A 23,706-nucleotide genomic window follows, 5' to 3' on the forward strand; every position below is an offset into this window, starting at 1 on the left:
GACCAATCCTTATACCCTGTTAGCGTTTACAACATGCTTCATGCACCCTAGATGCAGGGCATCCATTCTGCTTTTCTGCAAATGACTGTAGATTGGAATCCAATAAAATGACCTTTTATAAATCTCTGTTGTGCACAGCAGAAAGTAGTGACCAGGGCACTTCCTTCAAAACTCCGCTACTGCTTGGAATCGCTGCATTAATGTGGACGTGACCCTCAGTCCAGTCAGAAAGTTCTGGTTTCTGTCTGGCAGTGGTTCAAACTAATGAAGAGCACTTATTGGCATTCAAGCAGGGCTGCAATGTAATCTCATGTACTCATCAAATTCTGATGAATTGGGCAGAACCAAAGGCGCCCTAACAATTATGCAACTCAGCACAGACGACACTTTATCCCAAATCTCACAGAACAGGTCATAAGAACCAAAATACACATCACGAGTATCCAGGTCACACTCTTAACTAACCACAGTCCAGTGAGACAGCTTTCCACACAAGCTGTTTGGAAAAACCTTGATATGTTACCTTTCCTTGTACTGCTTTGGGCTCACTCGCATCTTGTGTGTGATTTATTAGATAAGTGCATGTAGAAGAACAACACCAAAAGAAAAGGTCTCTGTCAACAGGTCCAAGCTAACCTCTTCCCTGTATAGCACACCCTGGATGTGAGAAGAGGGAAAAATAAAGCATCTGTGGAGGCAAATACTTTACTTTTAGACACAAGCAATGGCAAGGTGATTGTCAAGATCCTATTTTATGTTGCTGAAGTTTATGCCTTAAGGTTCAGTGAGGCTAATGAGCTGAAGAGTATAGTGTAAACTCTGTCTCTTCTGAGCAGAACACAGGGAAGAAGCACCGTTCTGATCCCTCTGTGAGAGGAAGCAAGTTTCACTTTTTTTACCTCAGTTTCCTACATACATAAACTAAAGGTAGGCACACACTTCACCTCCTTTGGATGTTGTGAAATTTAGTTAATGTTTAGAAAGCAAACAATGAGAAGTACTTAAGTAAGTGTTAAGTATTATCAGATAAGCATTATGTTGCCCTCACTTAAATTTTTTCCTGTCCTCATTAAGTTCCTTCCATCTACTGCTATTGATTCCCCATGACTTAAAAAAAAAGTAGTTAAATAAATACAAATTCTAGTGTTCTTTACAGATTATCAGCTGTACCACATATTTAAACATCAAGTATAGTTGATGGAACCAGTAATTGTTTTTCAGCTAAGAATTTGCTTAGGAACTACTGATCAGCTTGCAAGACAAATATAATGGGAGAAAATAAATTTAAACTCTGTTTAAATTTATTTAAATTTAATTTATTTAAATTGAAACTCTGTTTCAAGTTTGTGCCATTATAGAGAAAAACTAATCTGCTAAATAATTAAGGCTCTGTATTTATGGAGTGAGATGAAAGAAACATTACAAGTAACTAATAATTCTGTGTTGCCATTTACCTCTAATCTATAATTATACTATATACTTCAAATATAGATATTAGTCTGACTAAGGTTTAACAGAGTCATTTTTTAAAATGGGCTTTCTGAAAAAGCACTAATCTCTGCCAAGGAAACCAGAAACAGTCATCTCCTTTGGCTGTTATCTCTGATTAAAAGTCAGCCTTGTCTCTGCTGACTGAGCAGAAGAAAAGGATGTTAGAAGCAAGCAGCTTCTGTAACAAAGCACACACACCCTTATTAAAAATAAATTACTGAAGTAACAGCTCCAAGCATTGCAGGAACTACTGGAAACTGAAGTATTTGTTGTAGAACACTGTTCATGTTCCATGGCCTATATAACTGTGTGTAATTTGCCTTTTCAGCATGGGCATTTCCCAGAACTAAACATTCCTCCTACAGACAGATATTCTCAAATCTGATTGTCCAATATGAGACATGCTATTTCATAGCTGAGATACACAGAAAATATGCTAACACAATTCAATGCCTATGACAGTCAAGACAATTATGTGAGTTAACAAACAACAGCTTTCTAAGGCAGTGGGTTTGCTTACTTTTTTTGGAGAAGAGTTTCTTTCTCTGTCTGAGGAGGCTGAGCTTGTATTCATTCTCTTCACAATTGCAGTCTTCGCTATTCCTATTGTAATACTTGGGCAAAATATTGGAGGTGCCTTTGCTGTTGCTTGCAGCTGCCAAGTTTGCCATTCCCTTGCACTTGTGCAGCTTGAGTTTTCCACTGGCATCTTCCACACACTGCCATTTCTGGAAGAAAAATTTGGTCATTAAAAATTTGTCCCAACTGTGGTCTGTCTAATGGCCAGCTCCAGCAACTTATCAAATATTACTTGTAGTGAAATGGGGCTCATCTATCACCAGATATCTGTTATCAAACCAGGTTTTGTAATCTTCCCTTTTTAGACAAAACAGCAACTCTTTGGAACACTGTTGCATCTGTTTCTGATTTTGCCCCTTGGAGGCAGAACAATTGAAATTTCTTTAAAAAAAATCAATACTACAGCTAAAAACATGAAGGTGGCAAGTGACTACTTTCAGAAGCATACCTGTGGTGTAAATCAAGGACATTCAAGCTGTATCCTAACCCTGACAGTCTTATTGTAACTCAGCGCAGTGGGACCAAAACCTTCCAGCTTTATGGAAGCTCTCCAGACAGTCTTTAAAGTCCCTTCCAAGCCAAACCAGTATATGATTCTATCTCGTTCCAACCCCTGCCATGCACAGGGACACGTTTCATGAGATCAGGTTGTTCAGAGCTCCATCCAACCTGTCCTTGAACACCTTCAGGGATGAAATGTTTTCCAGGACTGCTCTACCAAACCACCTATTTCTCTTCAATGACCTTTCAAACAGTCAAATCAGCTGTGGAAGTCCTTAGCTGCACAAGTTTATCTCCATCTTGAACGGTTCTCATAATAGCTTTTTCCATTCAACACCCTTCGGCTTGACTTGTAATGGTGAGCTGGACTGGATGTCTCTGAAGTGAGATGTCTCCCTCTTGTACTCAAACTAGAGAAAATGCTGTCCCTGAGCTCCAATTCACTCTGATCCTCAAAACTTGAAGTAACTTGCTCACAGTTCCTTTGTGCTGCTGTCAGAGCTGTACCAAGGGCAAGGGAGTATAGTTGCCTTCAACCTGGCAGAGAAGTTCCACCCACTCATCACAAAATTATTTCACCTACTCCTTAATTTATCAACGCTTTACTAGCTACAGAGGCTTAGAGACACATAAAAAACCCCTTAGAGTAGCAGTTGCTACTGCTTTAAAATTTTTTTTCTCAGAAACACTCAGGTTCTTGTTGAATCTTGAGTTCCGTGACTTCCCTATTACAAGATACTGTAAGCCCGTGCCTCCAGGACTCACTGGAATATTGAGAATTTTCCAAATAAAAGAACAGAAATAAAACCAGCAGCAACTTCCAGAAAAGATGATATTTTATGGCAGCCTGCAGTCTATGAGGCAGACTCAGCCGTGTCAGTTTGCACAGCAAGGTTTTCGAAGTATGGGACAACAAACCCTGTCTTTTCCATTGACATTTACTCCAGTGTTTGCAGGACAGCAAAGTATGAAAACATGATCACTGTGCTTTTATTATCAGAGTCTAATAGGAGTCAAAAATGAAGTGGCCAGTTACAGCCCCTATTTACCTATCACCGTGGCAGAACCTCTCATTTAAAATGATCCGTTTTATGGTGTGCCCATTGATTTCCTCGGACACCTGGATGCCAAGTCTCCTGAGCTGGATCTGTGTTTAGCTTCCTGTAAAGCCCAAGCCTTGCTCTGATGCAGATAAACGCGGCTTAACTTACAGCACAACGAATCAGGAAATCAAGGAGAGATACTGACAATAGGATCTTTGCATGACGATCTTCATCTGTAAAGTAGTACCTATTTACCTAGATGCAGTAAAGAATTAACATCTGATGAATAAATTGCTCTCTTACTTTTATAAATGCCTGACACTGATTGGTGTACATACAGACTGAGGTTTGAACTAGAAGTTATTTTACTAGACTAAGCAATGCTTGCTTTTGCAGCTAAAAGGGATGTAAAAATGTTTGTTGCTGATTCCCATTTCATCTGAACATTATTTTTGAAAATATATAAACAAACTGCATTTTCTACTCAGTAGAGCTCTATGCTCTAGGTACGTTTTAATATATGAAAAGTGAAGTCTCAACAGAGGGCAAGTTCATTGCCATGATAAGAATTAATGCAAGTAATGTGCAGCCAAAAAATATTTTTTCTCTATTTCTTTCATCTCTTGTCAGGAGATTGATGCTCTTTTTTTCCCTCCAGGTGAACTGGAAAAAATCCTTTCGTTTTTGATGCAGCTGTATGCTACAGTGAAAACATGTCAAAGACTTTGCTGAAGGGCACATTGTATGCATTAACAGGCCCCACTGCTGAATGACTGCAGTGCAGAGCTACATAAATTACATTAGAAGCAAACACTGAACGCATGGCGGATGGGGGAAGGGGGAGAGCAGGAGAAGGAAAGTCTCAAGCCTTTACTTTTTTCTCCAAAACAGATATGGGCATGTGTGTGAATATGTCTGGGATTCAACAGCTGATCCTTGGTCTGCTTGTAGGTCCAAATGCAAATTCTCTAGGTTGATATCATGGTTCGATCAGCTGCAGTCATTTCCACAGGATGCTCTCAAACTTAGGGGAAAAGGGCAGGAATTGCAAGAAAAATGTGAAAACCTCTGCTTAACCGTTAGAAAGCTTAAACGCTGTTAATTTTGGCCTTTTAAGTAGCTTTCTAGTGCACACCATACCATCTGCTCTGTGGAGAAGGACCTGCGGGGTCCTGGTGGACAATAACTTGTCCATGAGTCAGCAGTGTGTCTTGGGGGCCAAGAGTGCCAATGGTGTCCTGGAGTGCATTGTCAGTTCCCTGAGCTGATCCTGCCCCTCTACTCAGCCCTCGTGAGGCACGTCTGGAGTGCTGTGCCCAGTTCTGGGCTCCTCAGAGCAAGAGAAACACGAAGCTACGGGAGCGGGTCCAGCGGAGGCTGCAGAGGTGAAGGGACTGGAGCACCTCCCGGCTGAAGAAAGGCTGAGCGGGAGCTGGGGCTCTTTGGCTGAGGGGGGACCTCAGCCACATCTGTTAGTTATGCAGGGAGGGCTCAAAGGATGGAGCAGGCTCTGCTCGCTGCTGTCAGTGGGACAAGAGGCAATGGGCAGAAACTGATGCATGGGAAGTACCACTTGAATATGAGGAAGAACTTCTTTACAGTGCTGATGACTGAACATTGGAACATACTGGCCAGAGAGGGTGTAGAGAATACCCTTGGAAAGATTCCAGAAATAGCTGGACAGAGTCCTGTGCTGTGTGCTCTAGAAAGGCCCTGCCTGAGCAGGGAGGTTGGAAGAGATCACCCATGTGTTCCTTTCCAACCATTATGCAATTCTGTGATCATGCATATACCTGTGGAAAACCCTGGAAGCAACTAAAATATTTTTAAGAGATAATTACTTAAGTAATTAAATCTCTGTATGAATAACTTCAGAGTGCCTCGGAGACGCTTTGGCTCACAGATAGACATGATAACCATTGAGCAGCAAAACATAATTATTTATAAACAGTGGATTAACTCAACTGTCAAGAAAACTAAAAGCCCTTAGTTCACCACATGCCCCAAACTTTTCAGATATTTTCTTCATTAGGGCAAATGATATGTTCCTAAATCAAGATCTCTAGTTTGTAACACCTCAAAAGCAGGAAGTCCTGAGAGGGGAGTTTAACACTAACCAAAACTCAGTGGAAAACCCAGACTGCTACACAATCTTCATCCCAGCTCATATCAAAATCCAAAGGAATAACTTGTCTTTCCTCCTGCAAAGCCTGGCAGAACAGCTACTCAAACCATCACATAAATGGCTTTTGCAATATATCCTAAAGTCTACCAAGCTCACATTGTATAAAACTTTCCAAACACTTCCTTTTAACATTAAAGCTATTCCAGCTGGAGATTTCCCACCATCCTCAGACCATGTTAGTTGCTGGGATCATGCTTTCTGTCACCAGCTGTGCTAAGCTTGTTCTGATGCTTTTTCTTCGTCCCCTATCCCACTTCCCATTGCACAACCCATGCTACCCAGCTATTTGCTTGCAAAGCAGAAAAGTCTGGGCTTTATTAGTTTAATAGGCTAAGCTGGTGGCAGTGAACAGAAATCTTGTTCAAATGTACACTGCAAAGGAAGAAAACAATCAAAACACATTTTGTAACATGTTCTTTCCAGCCTAAACTCTCTGCTATATGTATCCAAGACTAAATTAGGACTACAATATCTACGAAACATGAATCTTAATGGCAGCAGATGTAGACTGAACAGATGCTTTGTTCCGTTCCAGTAACACTATTTACCTTGAACATGCAAATGACCCATTACCAGAAAAACAAATATTGTGTTTTTCTGTGTGTTAAAAAACTATTATTTCCTCCACAGCCCTTATCACCATGAAGTGGGTTTTGCATTACTGTGCATCAATGTCTCCTTACCATTACAGCAATCACAGATGTTAATTCAAAGTCATTATCTGAGGCCCCAATCAGAAATAAATAGCCATGACTTTCTCTGTAGGATATTTTCCTACAATTCACTCATCTCCCTCAGCGAGTGTCTCTCAACTGACACTGCTTTCTTTGGGGGAAAACAGCCAATTATATAAGTCTTGCTACAAAATATTCCATTGAAACACATATCTTTCAGAGCTGAGCCCTAATTCATCCCATCAGTCTCATGATCTGAAGGTCGCGAGTTCGATCCTCACATGGGGCACCATTTGCGACAGCTCTGGCATCTTTTTCCCCACCAAGGTTGGGATTAATACATGGTAGGTGGTGGTTTGTGTTGGGACTTGGATGTTCATTAATTCTTATTTATTTACAGACTCACGAGCCACGAGCTCTAACTAGCAAGTTAGCAAATGAAGGTAGATTCTCTATTCCTTTAAGGTCTTCCCAAGGACAACCTGTCCAATCATGAAATGCCACCCAAACCACCCCTGCTTTAAACGCAACAATCAACCACCTGAAATCCGCAATGCGGACTCCATCAACCAACTACAGAAAACCACCCAAACCCATGAGGAAGAAGGTGAAGAAGGAGGACTCAAACAACACCCAAAGTCCTCCATCCTGACTCACATGCACCGCTATATACTAAAATCTCAAATCCAAGTTTTTTACCCTGTGAGATCACACAACCCCATTCAAACTACACACCCACAACCCCAGTGCCATCACTCAGTCTCGGAAGCCTGTTCCAAGGCCTCAAGTCAAATGCGGTGCTTGCCTGAGGGTCAGCATTCCCCAGCACAGAAAGCCTGAAATTCTCAACCTCCAGGGTTCCAACAATTCTGTGTCTCAGCAGCTGGTTTTTGGTTTGTTTTTTTCTGGGTTTTGTTTGTTTGGGTTTTTTTGGTTTTTAAAAAATTCCTTCCAAAACCTGACACTGTTTCCTAGGTCTGGTTGATAAATCCTCAAGCTGCACTGGCCTCAGAAAAATGAGAAAAAAGAAGCAATTTTTTGTCTATTGTTCCTCCCTTGGCACTAAGCAATGGCTAATAATGATTGTGGTGAAATCAGGAATATGATGTAGAGGTATCCTTTCTGAACTGCTAACGAAGCCACACATTGACCAGAATATTTTCATCACTGGTATGCCATGTTATGTGAGAGAACTGCAGGCACTAAGCAAGTAAGTGACGTGTTTTTACTTATGGCCTCTTCAGGCCAGTTGCAAAAAGAGAGTATCCCTTCATGATCCTGCTATAGTACAAAACAATTGGAGGGAAGACCCTTATGTCAAATCTTTCATTTGCAGAACACCCGAAAGAAGCAAAGTGCAAACTTTTGCATTTTGAATGTTCTCCGGTGAAAACTGCCACATAAAATGATACTTTTAATGCTATTTAAAGGCAATTTCTACTTTGTATCAGATTTGCATGTAAATAAATCTTTGAAAGTAAAACATATTTGAAAAGGAAATAAGGTGAAATCAGGCCACTATTTCTCTTCACGAGTTAGGAGTATTATTGTACTATGCAGGTCCTGCTGAAGAAAAAATTCCTATCTTTTAATTTTGGGAGTTTTTACATGTATAGCATGGATTCCCTATGGCAATCAGCACTGCTGCAGGTGCTGCATCTTTATCAAACGTGCACAAAATTGGCAACTTACTTAAAGAGAGATTTTGTGCAGCTGTTGTTATGATACTGTGGGGTTGCTGGAAGTACTCTGCAGAGCAATGCTGCTATCATAATTGGCTTCCACAAAAGCACATTAATGCAGGCTACCAGATGAAAGTGGGTCAGCTTCCACTCACCAGCCAGCTTAAAATGAAAGGCCAAAGTACACTGAAAAGAAAAAAATTGTGCGGAAGCCATTAGGTACTAGGATAAACTTCTTTTTTTTTTTAAATTTCATGTGGAAAGAGCTCATTTCTTTTAAATCCTTGAATACAGAGCTGCTCTTTCATCTGATTCTACAGACACCCTTTGTTGGATGCAAATAAGTAACACACACCAAACCCTAATAACTGAAAAAGAAAACACGTCAACAAACAGATTCCCATTGCTCTGAGAGGAATTTACACATATTAGTGATGCCAAAAAAATCCACATGGTGGACTGTGAAACAAGGTTTTAGACACCATGAATAGCCTCATCTCCATGATCTTGGTACTCTCTTATCAAAACGAATATGGGTTAAGGAGGGTGACAGAAATTTGCAAAAATAATTTTGTTGCAATAGATCAGTATTCACAAGCTTGCATGCTCACAAAGCAGAATTTCAAATTCTCCATCTCATATTCAAAGCTTTATTTACCTCTCCTTTAAGCTCTGTCCTTGTCTCTTGTCCTTCACTCCCCTTCTGAGTCTTTGTTCTCCATTTGTGCTTCTTGTCTCCTGCTCTCCTGGGACTGCTCAGATTTCTCTGTGCACGGAATAGCAGGTCCCCAAAACTTGTTTAAGTCAAAAGAAAGGGTCCCAATGATTTCAGCAAGCTTTCAACTAATTCTGACCCAGACAGGTAATTATCTTTGCATCAGGATTTGAAAACTCACTTTTTGTACTGAACACTCCAAGTACTGTTAAATAGTGTCCTGCAAGATCAGAAGACATCTGCTAAATAACCACTACATCTGCGTAACATCAACTCCCCAAGGCAGTACTATGTTATTAGCTTGGGCTCACTCTCCTTACTGTGCAGAGCTGTGAACAGCTCCAGCAAACAGACAATACCCCTTTGTCTTTTGAGAAGTTAGTCTTCCCTCACTCTGAAGAGATTTTTGGATGCACCCAAAGTTATACACAATTTTTCCTCAAATAAGCACATTCATCTCCCAGTATTCCTATTGTCTAGACAGACTACTAGGACATATTCTCTAGAGTAGGGGTTAGATGGATTGAGACTCCCTTGAGAGCTCTTCACAGATTTTCATTCACTTGATTGTTTGGCAATTTTTCCCGATGTTCAACGTAAATTTCTTTTTTTGCTCAATTCCATCCTATCACTTCCTATTATGTCTGCCCAAACTGTTCAAAGCAATTCTCCTCTCTGTCTCCTGACAATGAGGATGCAACACAAGCATGTCTTATTAGCAGATCTATGCTGTGGAATTTATTGGTAATATTGAGTATGGAGTTGACATTTTATACTTCTCTTGAAGTGAAAACAGTGATGAAATAAAAAACAAAAGCTGTATTTCCCCATACTACTTACTGGACAGTGTTGTAGTAGGAACACTAACTTTTCCTCCAGTTCCTCAAATAACATTGCAAATTCATAAAACAATGGCTTGCTCCCATTCAGCTAAAATTTTAGCTCAAGACTTCTGACGACAATAAACTACTGCATATAGTATTCCTTTAAGTTTGGTATTTTTACAAAGAACAGGACATTGTAATTGCTCCATATACTAAATCTGACATAGAAGTCACAGGAGGAAAAGAACATCTGGAAAACTCTTGTACACATGAATTGGATCCAAACACCTAAGGAACAATGGACTCATTTCACAGTTGCACTGAACTGCACGATCAGTAGAGCCAGAAGTGTGGAGCCTGGCCTTTGACAGTAAAAAAAATGAACTACTGCAGCCTAAGTAACACATTACTGACTATAGCAGGGTAAGTCATTCATATCTCATCTGCAAGAACAGTCATATTCCACAGACTAACTTATCCTGATAGCCCTCGGGGGCTGCCAGGATAGGAGGTAATGCCAGTGTGATAACAGACATATTAGCATGTGGACCCATTTACCTTCACCCCTTTGTCCACAGAATGCGTTACAGTCCTTGGAAAGGGGTTCTCTGACCCATACCTGCATGAGAGAGCAATGAACTAGAGTCAATTTTGCCAAGAGTGATGAATTCTCTGGAGATAGCCATGCTTTGCCTTTGCACTGCTCTGGTAAATTTACAAAATCCTGTCCTGTGCATGTCAAGACCATGTATTGATACTACCCCAATTTTTTTTCCCATTAATTTCTCCTATGTAACTTGTATCTTGTATCTATCTATTGTCATATCTACCCAAAACAGTTATGCAACAAGGGAAATGACACACAATCAATGAGCGTATTTATGCCCATATACACACGGCCTGCCTCCAGCCATTACTGTACGTGTGTTTTCCCAGCGTGTTTTTGTTAAGAGGAGGGATACATTGAATTAATAGAATTCTAGTTTCCCATTACTATATGTAGTTCCAAGTAACAACAACAAAATGAATTAAAGAGAGAATTCAAAGCAAAGCAAACTCTATGTATTTGAAAAAAGCTAATCTGTTACATACATTGTAGCTTCTCATCACTAATGAATTCCAGACCCCATTCTCTTTGGGAAATAAAACATTAAAACAACCTAGGCGGTTTCCTTAATGGTAGTCATGGATCAATACAGAACACTTGAATCAGCAATTTTCTGACTGACAGTCAATCTCATAAATGCTGTAATAAAGCTTTGAGCAAAGGCCACAGAACGAACCACGTGATTTATAGGCTGGTATTGATGATGAGGTGAAGGACATTGAGACAGGGAAGGTGTCGAGCTTAGCCCAATTACAACTGCTTACTTGCAGTCAGGGGTAACAATGCCCTACCTGGCCAAGCTGTTCACAAGCTGTTTGATACTCAGCTCGCTGACAGAGGTCTTTCACACGCTGGTATTTGGGTAGAAAGTTTTCTTCTTGGGCATCTACCTTCTCATTCTCCCTTTTATGCAGCAGTTTACTGGAAAAGAAAAAATATTCTTATGTTAATATTAACCCCAACATACAAATACAGTTAGCTGAAAAGACTCAGAGGAGTAGTTATTTTCCAAGTCCACAGCATCCCTGGTAGCCAAAACTCAACAGTCCAGTAGAAACTAGCATTTAGCCTGTCCAATAACACACAAGTTATTCATGTCCTGCTCTCAGAGTGCATACAAAAACATATAAAATTAAAACACTGCATTACATACCTAAGTCACAGGGCAGTGACAACGGTCACTCTAGAGAGACCACATCACATTTGACAGGGCTGCACTTTGCAAACCCCTCATACCCCCATTTATATATTAAGGCAAAGGTGCAGAGGGAATGGCCAGCAGATGAAGATGCGGAGAGGAAGGGTTGCTCATAATCCCATGATACAAGCAGGAGGGTGGGGGACAGCAGCTGAAAGCAAAATGGGATGCCTTCCTCTCTCTCAATCCAAGTAAATGCCCCTTCTCCCACCACAAGGGCACATTTTTGCAGGTTGTAGGCAGAGGCCATGCATTCCCTCCAACCACACAACCACTGCCATTAGGCAGACTGCAGCGTGCCCGCTGGCACAGCTAAATGGCTTTAGATCGAGCAGAGTGCTGTCTTGCCTTTAGGTATTCAATATCCTTCCATTTAAAAAGACTTTGTGATTAACGCTTTCCTTACCCTCTTTCCACTAGGAACGAGTCTCTCCACACCTTCATCTTTTTCTTTAAATGAAACCTAGAAGGAAACAAGGAGAGGAAGACAATTCCCACAAAACCAGTAACCCAAGTTATACTCCAGTTTTCTCTCCCACCCCTAAGTCCAACAAGAAACGTGCCACGTAACTGCACAAGAGGACATCCAGCTCTATGAAGTAGGGACATACATCTCTCCACTGAAAACCAAGTATTTTTCTCACAGGAACCAAATCCACAGCAGGTTTACACAGTACAATTTCTTCAACACAAGCATGTTTAAGGCATAAGGGATTAACTGAATTTTCCTCGTTCACAAAGGATCACAAATTAAATCAGGATTTCCTGGCTCTTACACTGCATCTACCCAAAAAGTAGCCTATTCTAAAGCAGCTCCGCCATTCCCCCCTTCCCTCCACCCAGCTACTTATAAAGCAAACAGTTCTTCCCTTTTCCTTCTGATTTTCTCTGGCAAGTATCCTCTAGCAAGTCTAATTCTCTTCCTCAGTCATTTTCCAATGAAAGTACTGATGGAAAGCCTTAAATAAAAACTGCAGCTTTTAGTGCTAGCCTGTCTTTATATTATAGTTTGATACACAACAAACACCTTCAATTATCTTACTATTTATTTGATATGAAATGCTTTGCTACAAATGATGCCACAAGACATTTAAATCTATAACTTATATCGCTAAAGACTTTCCTGTGTAGCCCTCTCACTTCTACATTTAGTATATACAGACGCCATGTATGCCATACATCTAGAATATGAATGTGCCAAAATAAAAATAACCAAAGTGAGTTGTATATGCCAAATAGCCTTCCGACTTTCCAGTGAATGATGTACTCAGATAGACGGTGATTTTACTATACTTTCCTTTAAATTTTCTGCATGCTGCTGAATACTTGTTCAGTCTCTTGTACAAACACATGCATGTTTCCATGCAACATTTCCATTTCTTACCTATTTACTGGTTTCTCAGAATCCAGCAGCTTTAGAATGGATTTACCATCCATATCAGACGGAATATCCAATCCAGCAATATCTAGAATTGTGGGTGCGAGATCAATATTTAACACAATGTGAGGATTCCTGAAAAAAAAGCATAGGACAAAAGAGTTCGAAGTCTATACAATAATACTAAGCAACTCCAGCTTTCATAGAGTCCAAGGACCTGAAAAGGCTTATTTTGTGACACCTGCAAATAAAAGAGGACACAATCTGATTCTTTTCCATGAAGGGAATTAGCATATAATATATAGATAAATTGCATAATCTCAAGGAGACCAATACAAATATTTTAAACAGAGCAAATATTTTAAAACAGAGCAAAGCAGAAAGCAAAGCAGTTCATAAAGTAAAGTTAGTTAATTTTTGCAAAAGATGGTTAAAAAACCATTGGAAAAACTGTTTGGGTGTCTTACAGAATCAAAATGCCTGCCAAATATGCTGATGACTTTCTTAAAAAGCAGATTTGGCAGGTAGCACATGCTTTACCTGTTTCAAAATCTGGTAAAGAAATGAGTACCTCAGATTCTATCACAGTAGGCATGTTCTGAAGAGAACATGAGAAATATATTGCTAGGCACTAGTAAAAACTAAAAGTGACTGTTCATTTACAGTGTGAGACAGAAAAAGGAAAGGGATGGAGAAAAAAGCAGCACAGGGGGGACAGCTACAAAGAAGAAAAAAAAAAAAAATAACAGCTTGAACTAAAACAATCTTTTGAAGAGCACGAGTTTGCACACTCTGCAAAAACTTACAAATAGCCATCCTCTGGTATTTTGCAGAGTATGGCATGTGCTCCTCAGCCACCACAGTTAACCGTACATCTGAATTCAAACTGACTTCAAATTTGGATAAAATATTAGCATCAACTCCCAAGTAGTCAGACAGCTTCTATCCCCAAACCTACTGAACTGTCACAGCTAAATAAGAGTTCATATATCAGAGCATCTAGCCCTGTACTCATATGTATATGAACTCATGTGAACTCATATGCATCCAGCCCAGAATTCAGTAGCTAAATGAATGCCCAACATTTTAAATCATGTGATTTGGTTCTACTATAGGTCTGCTTTTGCACAAGTGTTTTCCATTTATGTTCACAGAATCATAGAGTATCCTGAGTTGGAAAGAATCTACAATGATCTCTGAGTCCAACTCACGACCCTGCACAAGCCCAGACAGCTACAAGAACCCCAACACATGTCTGAAAGCATTGTCCAAAATGCTTCTTGAGCTCTGGCAGATTCAGTGCCATGCCTGCTTCCCCTGGCAGCCTGACCATCCTCTGTGAGAAGAGTGTTTTCCTAATATCCAACCCAAACCTCCCTGTCAGAACTTCATGCTGTTGCCTTGGGTCCTGTCACTAGTCAACAGAGAGAAGGCGTTGGTGTCTACCATTTTGTTTCCCATCATGAGGAAGTTGTATACTGCTGTGGGGTCTCCCCCTCAGTCTCTTCTCCAGGCTGAAAAAGCCAAGTGACCTCAGCCACACCTCACAAGGCTCCAGACCCTTCAGCATCTTCATAGCCTCCTTTAGATGTTCTCTAAATAGCTTTATATCCTTCTAAGATTGTGGTGCCCCAAACTGCCCCCAGCACTCAAGGTGAGGCTGCCCCAGTGCAGAGCAGGACAACCCTGTCCCTTACCCGGCCAGCAACGCTGGGCCTGATGCTCCCCAGGACACGGCTGGCCCTCCTGGCTGCCAGGGCACTGCCGACTCATGTTCAACATTCTGTCGCCCAGGACCCCCAGGTCCTTTTCCACAGCTGCTCTCCAGCCTCTCTCCCCGCAGCCTGTCCGTATCTCCAGGGTTGTCCTGGTGCAGGCGCAGATTCCAAAACTTGCCCTTGTTAAACTTCAGACATTTGATGCTTGCCCATCTCTCTAATTTGTCAATGTCTCTCTGCAGGGCCTCTCTGTGTTTGCAAGGGTCGACAGCTCCTCCCAGTTTAGTATCATCATCAGATTTACTTAGTATTCCTTCATGTCCTGCACCCCAGTTGTTTATTACGTTGAACCTTAAACACTTACTTCAGCCATGTGTGTTGAAGTTGAGTGTGTAATTCCTCACAATATTAACATATATGAATACTGTTTATCAGCTGTGTGCTATTGCTTTTCCTTACTTCTTTGAAAAACAAGGATTAGAAATCAAGAAAGGCCCTCAACTTCTTAACAACGGGGGGAAAAAGTAGAACAAGCATACTGCTACACAGTGTTCTACAGCACTCAGCATATACAATCACTGTGTTAGGATGTGCATGCACGAAGGAAGGATGGGACCAGATGGGCTGCAATAAATGTTAGTGCAAAATCCCAGCTTGAAATATAGGAAAGAAGAAAGCTGCTAAAGTCACATTATTTAATGAGATACTATTTGAAAATTACTCCCTCTTTGAGAGGGTAAGCAAATGGGCATTGACAAAAGCATAGGTGATGAATTAAATTGATGTACCTGATTTGATTTTAATTACTAACAATTATGATGTACCATATTTGTAACAGAAATGAGAGGTTAGTAATGACTTGCTATGGTGATTGCTATTAAAATTTCCCCAGTATCAAAAGGGAGTCACGACAATTATTCTGCAGGAAAAACATAGAAGTTCACACAAAACACGTATGACTGAAGTTCTGCCATTTAAAGAAAATCAGGCTGAGAGCAAAGATCTATTTATTATCTGATGCATTCCCTCTCCAAGGTGTTTTATCCTGTTCTTCCTATTTGTTCTACTGTGACAGGCTCTGTTCTGTTAAGATTCTGTCAGAATATTTCAATTCTAGCAGAAACATGTTTTCATCTTCAGAAGTCTTTGAAAAATAAAATTCAGTGGGAAGGTTTCAGAGCTTTTATGGATATCTGAGTGTAGAGATCCTTGAACTGCAGTAGACAAAATGTGGCTGGTCTCTACCCTTACATTTTGCAGAAGCACTAGCTCAGTCACTTGGGGCATGTTAGCATTGACTCTCCAGGAAGGCCAAAAACTGCAGTCAAAGGAAAAGAGAGCAGGTTTTTAGAAGGCTATTCCAGCTCATTTGAAATTCCGGGCTACTGCAGACAAAACTCTTTCAGTGCTGAGGTAACATGTTTAACCTCAAGTGAGGAAACCCTCCCTGCTCTTTAGAGAATATTGTTTTTTTCACATGCACACCTGCTGAAAATAAATCAGAAACACAGTGCAAAATCTATAGAATTTAACATTTTTCTGCCTTCAGATAATGTGAATCAGTGAATTTAACCAGCATACAGAATGAGATGCTTTTAATAGCTATTTGCTGTCACATTACACACTAGATCCATTCCTCTGGGGTAAAGAAAAAATCATGTGTGGAAGACTGCGTGTGTTAATTATGCTAAAACATGCACACTGATATAAATATTAGGCAGCAATTTATGGCACTCTGTCCAAAATCATTACCTAAGTGCAAATATTTGCTATCTGAAATAATTGCTTAGAAAGTGCATTTACTTAATTTTTTACCTGATCAAAGCCACCATTTTAATTAACAGTTATACTCTGCATGCTTGTGTGCATCCAGCAAAAAGCCCTAACCATGTAGTCTAAAAGAATGAGCCAAAAAGAATATGCTGTGGATGATAATATATTAACTGGTCTTTATAAACTGAAACAAGTGACTCCAGTGTTCAGCAATAATTATCTACGTTATACAGTATATTTTTTACATTTAAAGTGACAGTTATGCATACAATTTGCACTCCTGAAAAGAATGCAAGTGTTTCCTAGATTGGACAAAATTCAAATTGATTTTTCAACTATATCCACAAAAGTTCAGTGGCTTGTGCTGCACACCCATGCAAGCAAAAAGGCAATGGCCTTGAGTTGGTTACACCATCCTGTGCTACCAGTTTCTGAGGAGACATATTCTGCCAAAGATAAGCAGGATGGGCAGAACTTCGTGCCTCCATTTGGCTGCCAGATCAATACAACTACAGGTGTGAACATGAAGTTTTCAGCACACAACACACACAGAAGCAAAGAACTTACAAGGACCCAGCCTCCACATTTGGTCCTCGGACATAGAAAGGAACTCTGATATCAAACTCATATGGCATGGACTTCCCTTTCACCAGCCCAAACTGCCCAATATGATAGCCATGGTCTGCTGTGTATATTAGATACGTATTTTCCAGTTCTCCCATTTCAGCCAACATATTGTAAATCTGAAAAAAAGCAAAACAAAATATAAAGTTTATTCCACTGTGTAACTCTACATGTGGAATGCAGAATATCACTTTCTGCCTATGTGTAATGTACAAATAACAACAGCTAAGGATGGCACCGAGTTACCACAATGAACCACTTGAATAATATATAATCACATCTTAATTTTACTAACCCAATATTGTGGCTATTAGAATACAAAATTCTGTTTTAAGGTAAAACACATTAGCATTTCCTCTAATGCTGGTATCTGATCCATCTAAACAATTAACATGAAGCAGAGATCATATTTGCCTGAATCAGTAATTGTAAGACATTAGTAACAAGCTTGTGCAATGCCATTTAAATAATCTCATTTTTGCCTTAGAGGACTCCTCTTATTTTTTTGAATAAGAATGCCAAGAGATAAGCAGAAAAATGGCAACACCTTTAAATCTGCAAAATCATTCTTTTTTCAGTATAGCTTTTAGTGAATCCAAACATTTTGTTGAAGACACATAGTTTGCATTAAGAAATCTCATCGTTACATGATGTAGACAATTTTAGAAGTACCAATCTACATATTTATTTACTTCCAGTATTTAACGTCCTGGGATGGGTTTACCCCGGGGTCATTCCAGTTAAGACTCCCATATCATTCCTTTTTCCTGCTGTTGTTTTCTTCTCTCAGAAGCTCAGTGTTACTGGATCAAAATAGACACACATTTTAAGTAGTTATTTCCAACAGGTGGTAGGATGACCTTTTCTTTATCAGAGGATACATTTTTAGGATTTATGACGTGTAGTTTTTCAGGCAATCCCTTTCTCTTTCATGTTATCTGTGGCAACAAGTCAGCTTGTTGTTCACACCACCCAGCTCAGGGTACCTGTCTTTAGGAGATGAGGAACCTTACACATTGAATAAAGAGACAAAATGATCAGAGGTGAGAGGATTACACAGTATTAAAAAACGGATGCAGTCCTCCTCCTTCTTTCTCCCTTATCTTCATATTAAGGACAATGTGGAGCTTAACTCAAGAAATGAGCACCTGTTTAGCCAAAAAAACAAAACAAAAGTGACTATTAATCTTACCATCTCCATAGAGTCATCCACTGACATGAGTGTCTGAAGGCGCTTTCTCTGTAGCATGTTAGTGAACTCCATGTGTATAGGTTTCATGGGACCGGTATACCTCATTATCCAGTGCTTGTCTGGATTTGGAGCATAATTATAACTGGGAGTACTAAGGAACAGAGAGAAAACCACAATGTTTTAGCCAAGCAGAAAAATGAATATTGATTTCTATTTAATTAACACTATAGGAAGTACTGTCTGAGGTACATGAGAAAATATTAAGATCGCTTTTGAAACGTCTTCTACTTTCATGCTATGAAACATGGGACCACGAAAACCTCTCGGGGGGGAATGAAATCTATGAAAACATTAAACATACCTTATGTTTCCAGCGATTTCATACTAACAAGTGTACATTTCAAGGCCAAGAGACTTAGCCTTAAAAGCCTTAACTCCATGAGTATGATCAGGATGAAGCATGTATTATAGAGCTCCTACTCACGCAACTGCTTTGTTTTCACTCTGCCCACAGTAGCACCAAATACTACATCTTGTGCAAGCTGTTAAAAAATAACCATAGAACTTGCTGTAAATGTTCTAATGTATTCTTTAACAGCTTTCTGGAGTTCAGCATGACTGGTTACTTGAATATTTTCACACTTATGCACCAGAGGAGCACAGGCACTCAGCCTACTGGTATCCAACTGCATGTGAGCAGCAGAAGTGGCCACACAGCCAGATTTTAAAGACTTGTGAAGAAAAGTGGGACAAGGAAATAGGGCTGTATTTTGAAAATTCATTCCAGCCACCAACTCCTTTGCTTGAAGTCCCTGCAAAATCCCAACAACCTGGCTCAATGTCCCCCCTAGAATATTTCACTGTTCCTCCAAGTTCTCAATAGTCCTGGGACATCATTAAAGTGATGAGGAAAAAATAACGTCCATAGTTTCACATGGTTGGAAGTCCCAGCAATCACTTTTTTATGCATAATTATATAATTGTATTACTATAGTTTAGCTGAACCTAAATAAAAGATTTATTTTACCACCATGATGTCAACTCTCTGCATTACCAACTCACTAAAAGCTATTATTAAAGCTTACATTTGCAAGAAATACTATTCTTACATACTATATTTATTCCTTATTACTTCAGGTTGAAGACTGTTTTTACAATTTCTTCACATCATGGCTCAAACGCATCACGTGCAGAGTCTAAACCATTAAAAATTACTTTTCCTAGGTAATTTGATTAGGCTTTCTTTTTTCATCTAAAGCAGTAAACTCAGTCTATGCAAATGCACAAGCCAAGAGAGTGACACAGTAACACAGAGAAAAATATCAACTACTCATTTATTTATCTCTTAGCAACACAAAATTTCCTGATAAATTCCCATTTGGGAAAATCCTACTTTTGGTTTTGTATAGGCAACAGAGCATCAAGGTAAGTTACTAAGCTAAAAAATAATGTAAGTAGAAACTTCTCATCGAAATACTGCATATCTAAGGTATCTTTGAATATGGCAGTCTTATGAGATTTAATACAAATATTAAACTAATAATCTGACAGTGAAATGTTTTATGCTGAAAGCCTCTGTCAGATGCTAACTGAAAAATGTGCATAGGTGGCAAGGGGAGGCTTCTTCATACAGGGAGGAAAGGGCTGGTGCCTATTCTCTCTGTATTGTTAATAGTCTCTTGAATTTCAGAATGTTAATGTGGTTGAAATAATGACATTGCTTCTTTGAAAATGCTGACATTTATGGAAACTGTTGCTATGTGATGCCCAGAATGAATCAAAAATGCTTCACAAACTCCTTTTCCGCTTACTTTGTGATTTCCTGGCTGATTTGAAACCTCCCACTATTTAATCCAACCAAAGCGCCCACAGTTTCCTTGATTACTACAAATGTAACCCTTTAATCCTTAAAAGATTTGTCTCTCTTATGGGAAAAATACAAAAATTAACATTCCTAGAATCTAGCTGAGACAATTTCTTTGAAGGAACCTGACGAGAAGCCCCAGACAGATTGCATTTGACTATCTGCTCTGTGAATAATTTTCAAACAAGACAAGGCTGCAGATGCACATGGAGAGGAGCTCTACAGAATGTGATGGAGAGAGTCGAGTCTGCAGTATAGGACAGAATGGTTATACCAGCCAGAACACAGCACAGAATCAAGAGAACAGCAGCATAAATTAGCCAAAGTACATACCAGAGCTCAGAAGCAAAGCAGCACCATGACTAAAATCCAGACCACTGGCTTTTAGCTATTACTAGCAATGCCACACGATGCAGTATGTATATCAGTCAACGCCAAGCACTACCATCCTGCTTTCCCTTGGCTTTTCTTTTCCACAGAATCTACTTACAGACTTCACCAGTACTGCCACAGGAAAAGGTGGAGTGTCGTACCACATGGTGTACTCCCTTCTGCTTTGGGGACTAGGCAAACACTGTGTTCAGGGTATTGCTTACTGCTTTAAGGCAATTTGTAACTGTTCCACCTGCATTCTGATCCTTCCTTACAATATCCATGTTACAATGATACAGTAAGAACTGCCTGCAACCCTTTATCATTGACAGACTTATCTGTCACTGAGATTCCTTAGAATTTGGGAACAAGGGGAAAAATGGAAAGTAGAGAATAAACTTGCATCATTCTCTCACTCTGCACATGTTCTGCACTTTTACATTTATTCCTAAACCCAGGCCAATGAAAACTGTGGCAGAATACTACTACTACTACTACTACTATTATCATCATCATCATTATGCAGTGCTGGAAAAATTGTTTAGAAGACAACTGTCAATTTCTTTGTGTAAGATGTACACGAAATCCTGTTTTATGTTCATATCCAAAAGAAAAACATGTTTCCTTAATCTACCAGGATAATTTTTTCTTTTTACAAACAAAACTTCTTTTCACAAAGTGATACTTCCAGTGTAATTGTTATCACTGTAAGAAAAGTCACTTAAATTAAAGAAGGGTAATTACTTTATAATTAGAAAGATAAACCCAATTAGTGTGAACAATTAAGTTTAAAGTACTAGCAGAATAAAAATAGATGTATATCATCCATATTTTCCATTGCTTCAATCCTTCTACCCTTTTTCATTCAGCTAGGAAGTAAATTGTTACAGAATGTTGCATGATAATCATCTCCGAGATCCAAATGCTTTCCAAAGGAACCTAATAAAACCCTAAGGTCAATACTGCATATATGCCATGAGAAGTTGCTCATTGGGCATTTCTGTAGTTTTCATTTCAAAGAAAACAAAAGAGCCTAAGTTGGCAAACAAATAAGAAACACTTCACTGTTGTAGATCTGTGCCACGGATTCTCTGTGTCATTGCAGAAAATAATGAAATATATAATTCTAAGTTACACAGCAACCAGACAATAGAACAGAAGAAGCTTTTTCTCTCAGACTCTATTTTAAATAAAACAGAAAAGCTCAAATGGCTTTCCCTGGACTTTGGACTAGGCCTGAGGAGCTTCAGCCACCAACTGATAATTATTTCCACTAGTTCCCAGCTTCCACAAACCCAAAGTAAAACGGAATTCCCCTTAAGAAGGAAGGGGGCAACACATAGGGAGAAAGTTACAGATGTTAAACATCAAGGAAGGCATGAAGCCAGTAATTAGAAAACTGTAGGAACGCTTTCAGTTGCATCAAGAGGTGATTTGGGAGAAGTATTCATTTTACCTCCATGTGAGGAGATACCTGGAATGGAGCATTAAGAGCTGTACATGCAAAGTGTCTCTGTGCTATGAAAAGAAAACACCTCAACATGGAGCTTATGAACATGTTCCTTCAGGAACCAGGCCATACTGCTTTTGGGATCTGTTCAAGACATTGCATCATGCAGAGACATTCCAGCTCATTCAGAAACAGCCTGTGTCATTTGGTGCTGCAGGCCTGTATTTCCGTTCTTTCCATACATGACACAAGAGTAATACATATTGTGTACTATAGTTTATAAGTAAGGACAGGGAGATAGAGTTTCTTCCCCCAAAGAGATTATAATCCAAGAACCAGATTTTGATCACTCTGCTCAGAATAAAAAGTGCTTTATTTTCCAAACAGTATGTAACAATGTCTGATGAATTCAATATGAATCTTTCCATTTATCTCAATGAGCTACAATTCTAAGTTCTAGATGCAGTAGCCATTCTCAAGACACTTGTACTAGTCTGAAGAGATTAAAAAAAAAAAATAAAAAAAAAAAATCCAGAAACTCTTCTTATATATTCATGACAAAATTCTGCCAGGAGTACTACAAAGAAAACGTTCCCCCTGAGGTACCCAGACCTTCCATATTCCAGGTTTTGGTTTTTTCTTACATGTGTTCTGAGGCATTAGGAAAGAGTTGTGAGTACTGAGGGGCTGAATCTTCAGGACCATGAGGAGCAGCATGGCTTATAACCATCAGTACAGGCCTGTGAGGATACATCTTCTTTGATATTCTGAAGAAGGTAATACTGTCATTGGTAATCAGATCAGTCAGATAATCCTGCAAGTAGAACCAAAAGTATAATGAGACATGTGAAAAGGATTTTCAAACCAGGGGGCAATAAGGAGAGATCTGAGGTATCATAAGAAATAGGAAAAAAGAAGCTACTTCACTTAGAATGGTACAAAGAGGAAGTAAGTTACAGATGTTAAAAAACTCAAAAAACTAGAACCAAATAATTCTTTCTTCACTGCCTAGAAATAAAAAAACCAACAGCTTCTAACTTTTTCTCAGAAATGAATGGCATTTAAAGAGATAAAACAGTACCCTTACTTCCTAAAGTGGGTAACTACATTATGAAAAACACAATACTAAACACAACAACCAAGTATGAATTTTTAAAGATTATCAATATCTTCAAGGTGTATAATCCAACCTTACATCATAAAAATACTTTGAAAATCTGAATGGCTTGATGTTCTTTTATTTTTTTAACCTTCTTCTGCACCAGAAATCACTAACATGAGAAGATGGTGGGCTAACTGAACCAAAGACTTCATTCAATATTACAGTGACAATCTGATAGAGATATAGCTTGGAGTCTCTCGCTGGTTTTGCTTTCAAGCCAGCACACTCTATCACATATATTGTTGAGAATTTAGAAAACTTCCTGTAGAAGAGTTGGACTATTTCTATATTTTCTAAGAAATATCACTGTCATCCTTATGATATCTACAAGAGCTATAGGTATTGAAGACAGGATTTTTAATGACATGCTCTCCCTTAGGGCTTCCCAGAAAACACTGCAAATATAAATACCCCTCAAACATGAGTAGCATATGAAACTACACCTTAAAAAAACCCCCAAGTAACTGTCATGCTACAGCAGAATGTAAAATCAGACATAACTGCCTCTGGTCAAGCCAACAAGTACAAGGTGTGGTACGGACTGGATTGCATCTCCTTTTGCATACAGCTTTCTGTCCATAGTTAAGACACTTGCTCCTCTTCACCTCTGTCAACATCCTTGGTCTGAGAAGTCAGCTTGTCGTTCAGAGGAAGCCTTTTCCATGGACTATATT

At 39.4% G+C, this 23,706-nt stretch overlaps 1 protein-coding gene across 8 annotated transcripts in view; it reads right to left on the reverse strand.

Moving 5' to 3' along the window:
- Window positions 1-23,706, reverse strand: part of SULF2 (sulfatase 2) — an 87,684-nt gene that overhangs the window by 17,232 nt on the left and 46,746 nt on the right. For all 8 annotated transcript variants that reach the window (XM_040079884.2, XM_040079881.2, XM_040079882.2 and 5 more), the window contains 7 exons: window positions 22,515-22,684; window positions 18,185-18,335; window positions 16,936-17,111; window positions 12,884-13,012; window positions 11,906-11,962; window positions 11,093-11,222; window positions 2,012-2,219 (listed from right to left, as the gene is read on the reverse strand). In XM_040079884.2, the coding sequence (XP_039935818.1) occupies window positions 2,012-2,219; window positions 11,093-11,222; window positions 11,906-11,962; window positions 12,884-13,012; window positions 16,936-17,111; window positions 18,185-18,335; window positions 22,515-22,684 (1,021 nt within the window). The remainder of the gene's footprint in view (window positions 1-2,011; window positions 2,220-11,092; window positions 11,223-11,905; window positions 11,963-12,883; window positions 13,013-16,935; window positions 17,112-18,184; window positions 18,336-22,514; window positions 22,685-23,706) is intronic.

The sequence above is a fragment of the Hirundo rustica genome, chromosome 16 (genome assembly GCF_015227805.2).
Source record: "Hirundo rustica isolate bHirRus1 chromosome 16, bHirRus1.pri.v3, whole genome shotgun sequence".
Classification (NCBI taxonomy): domain Eukaryota; kingdom Metazoa; phylum Chordata; class Aves; order Passeriformes; family Hirundinidae; genus Hirundo; species Hirundo rustica.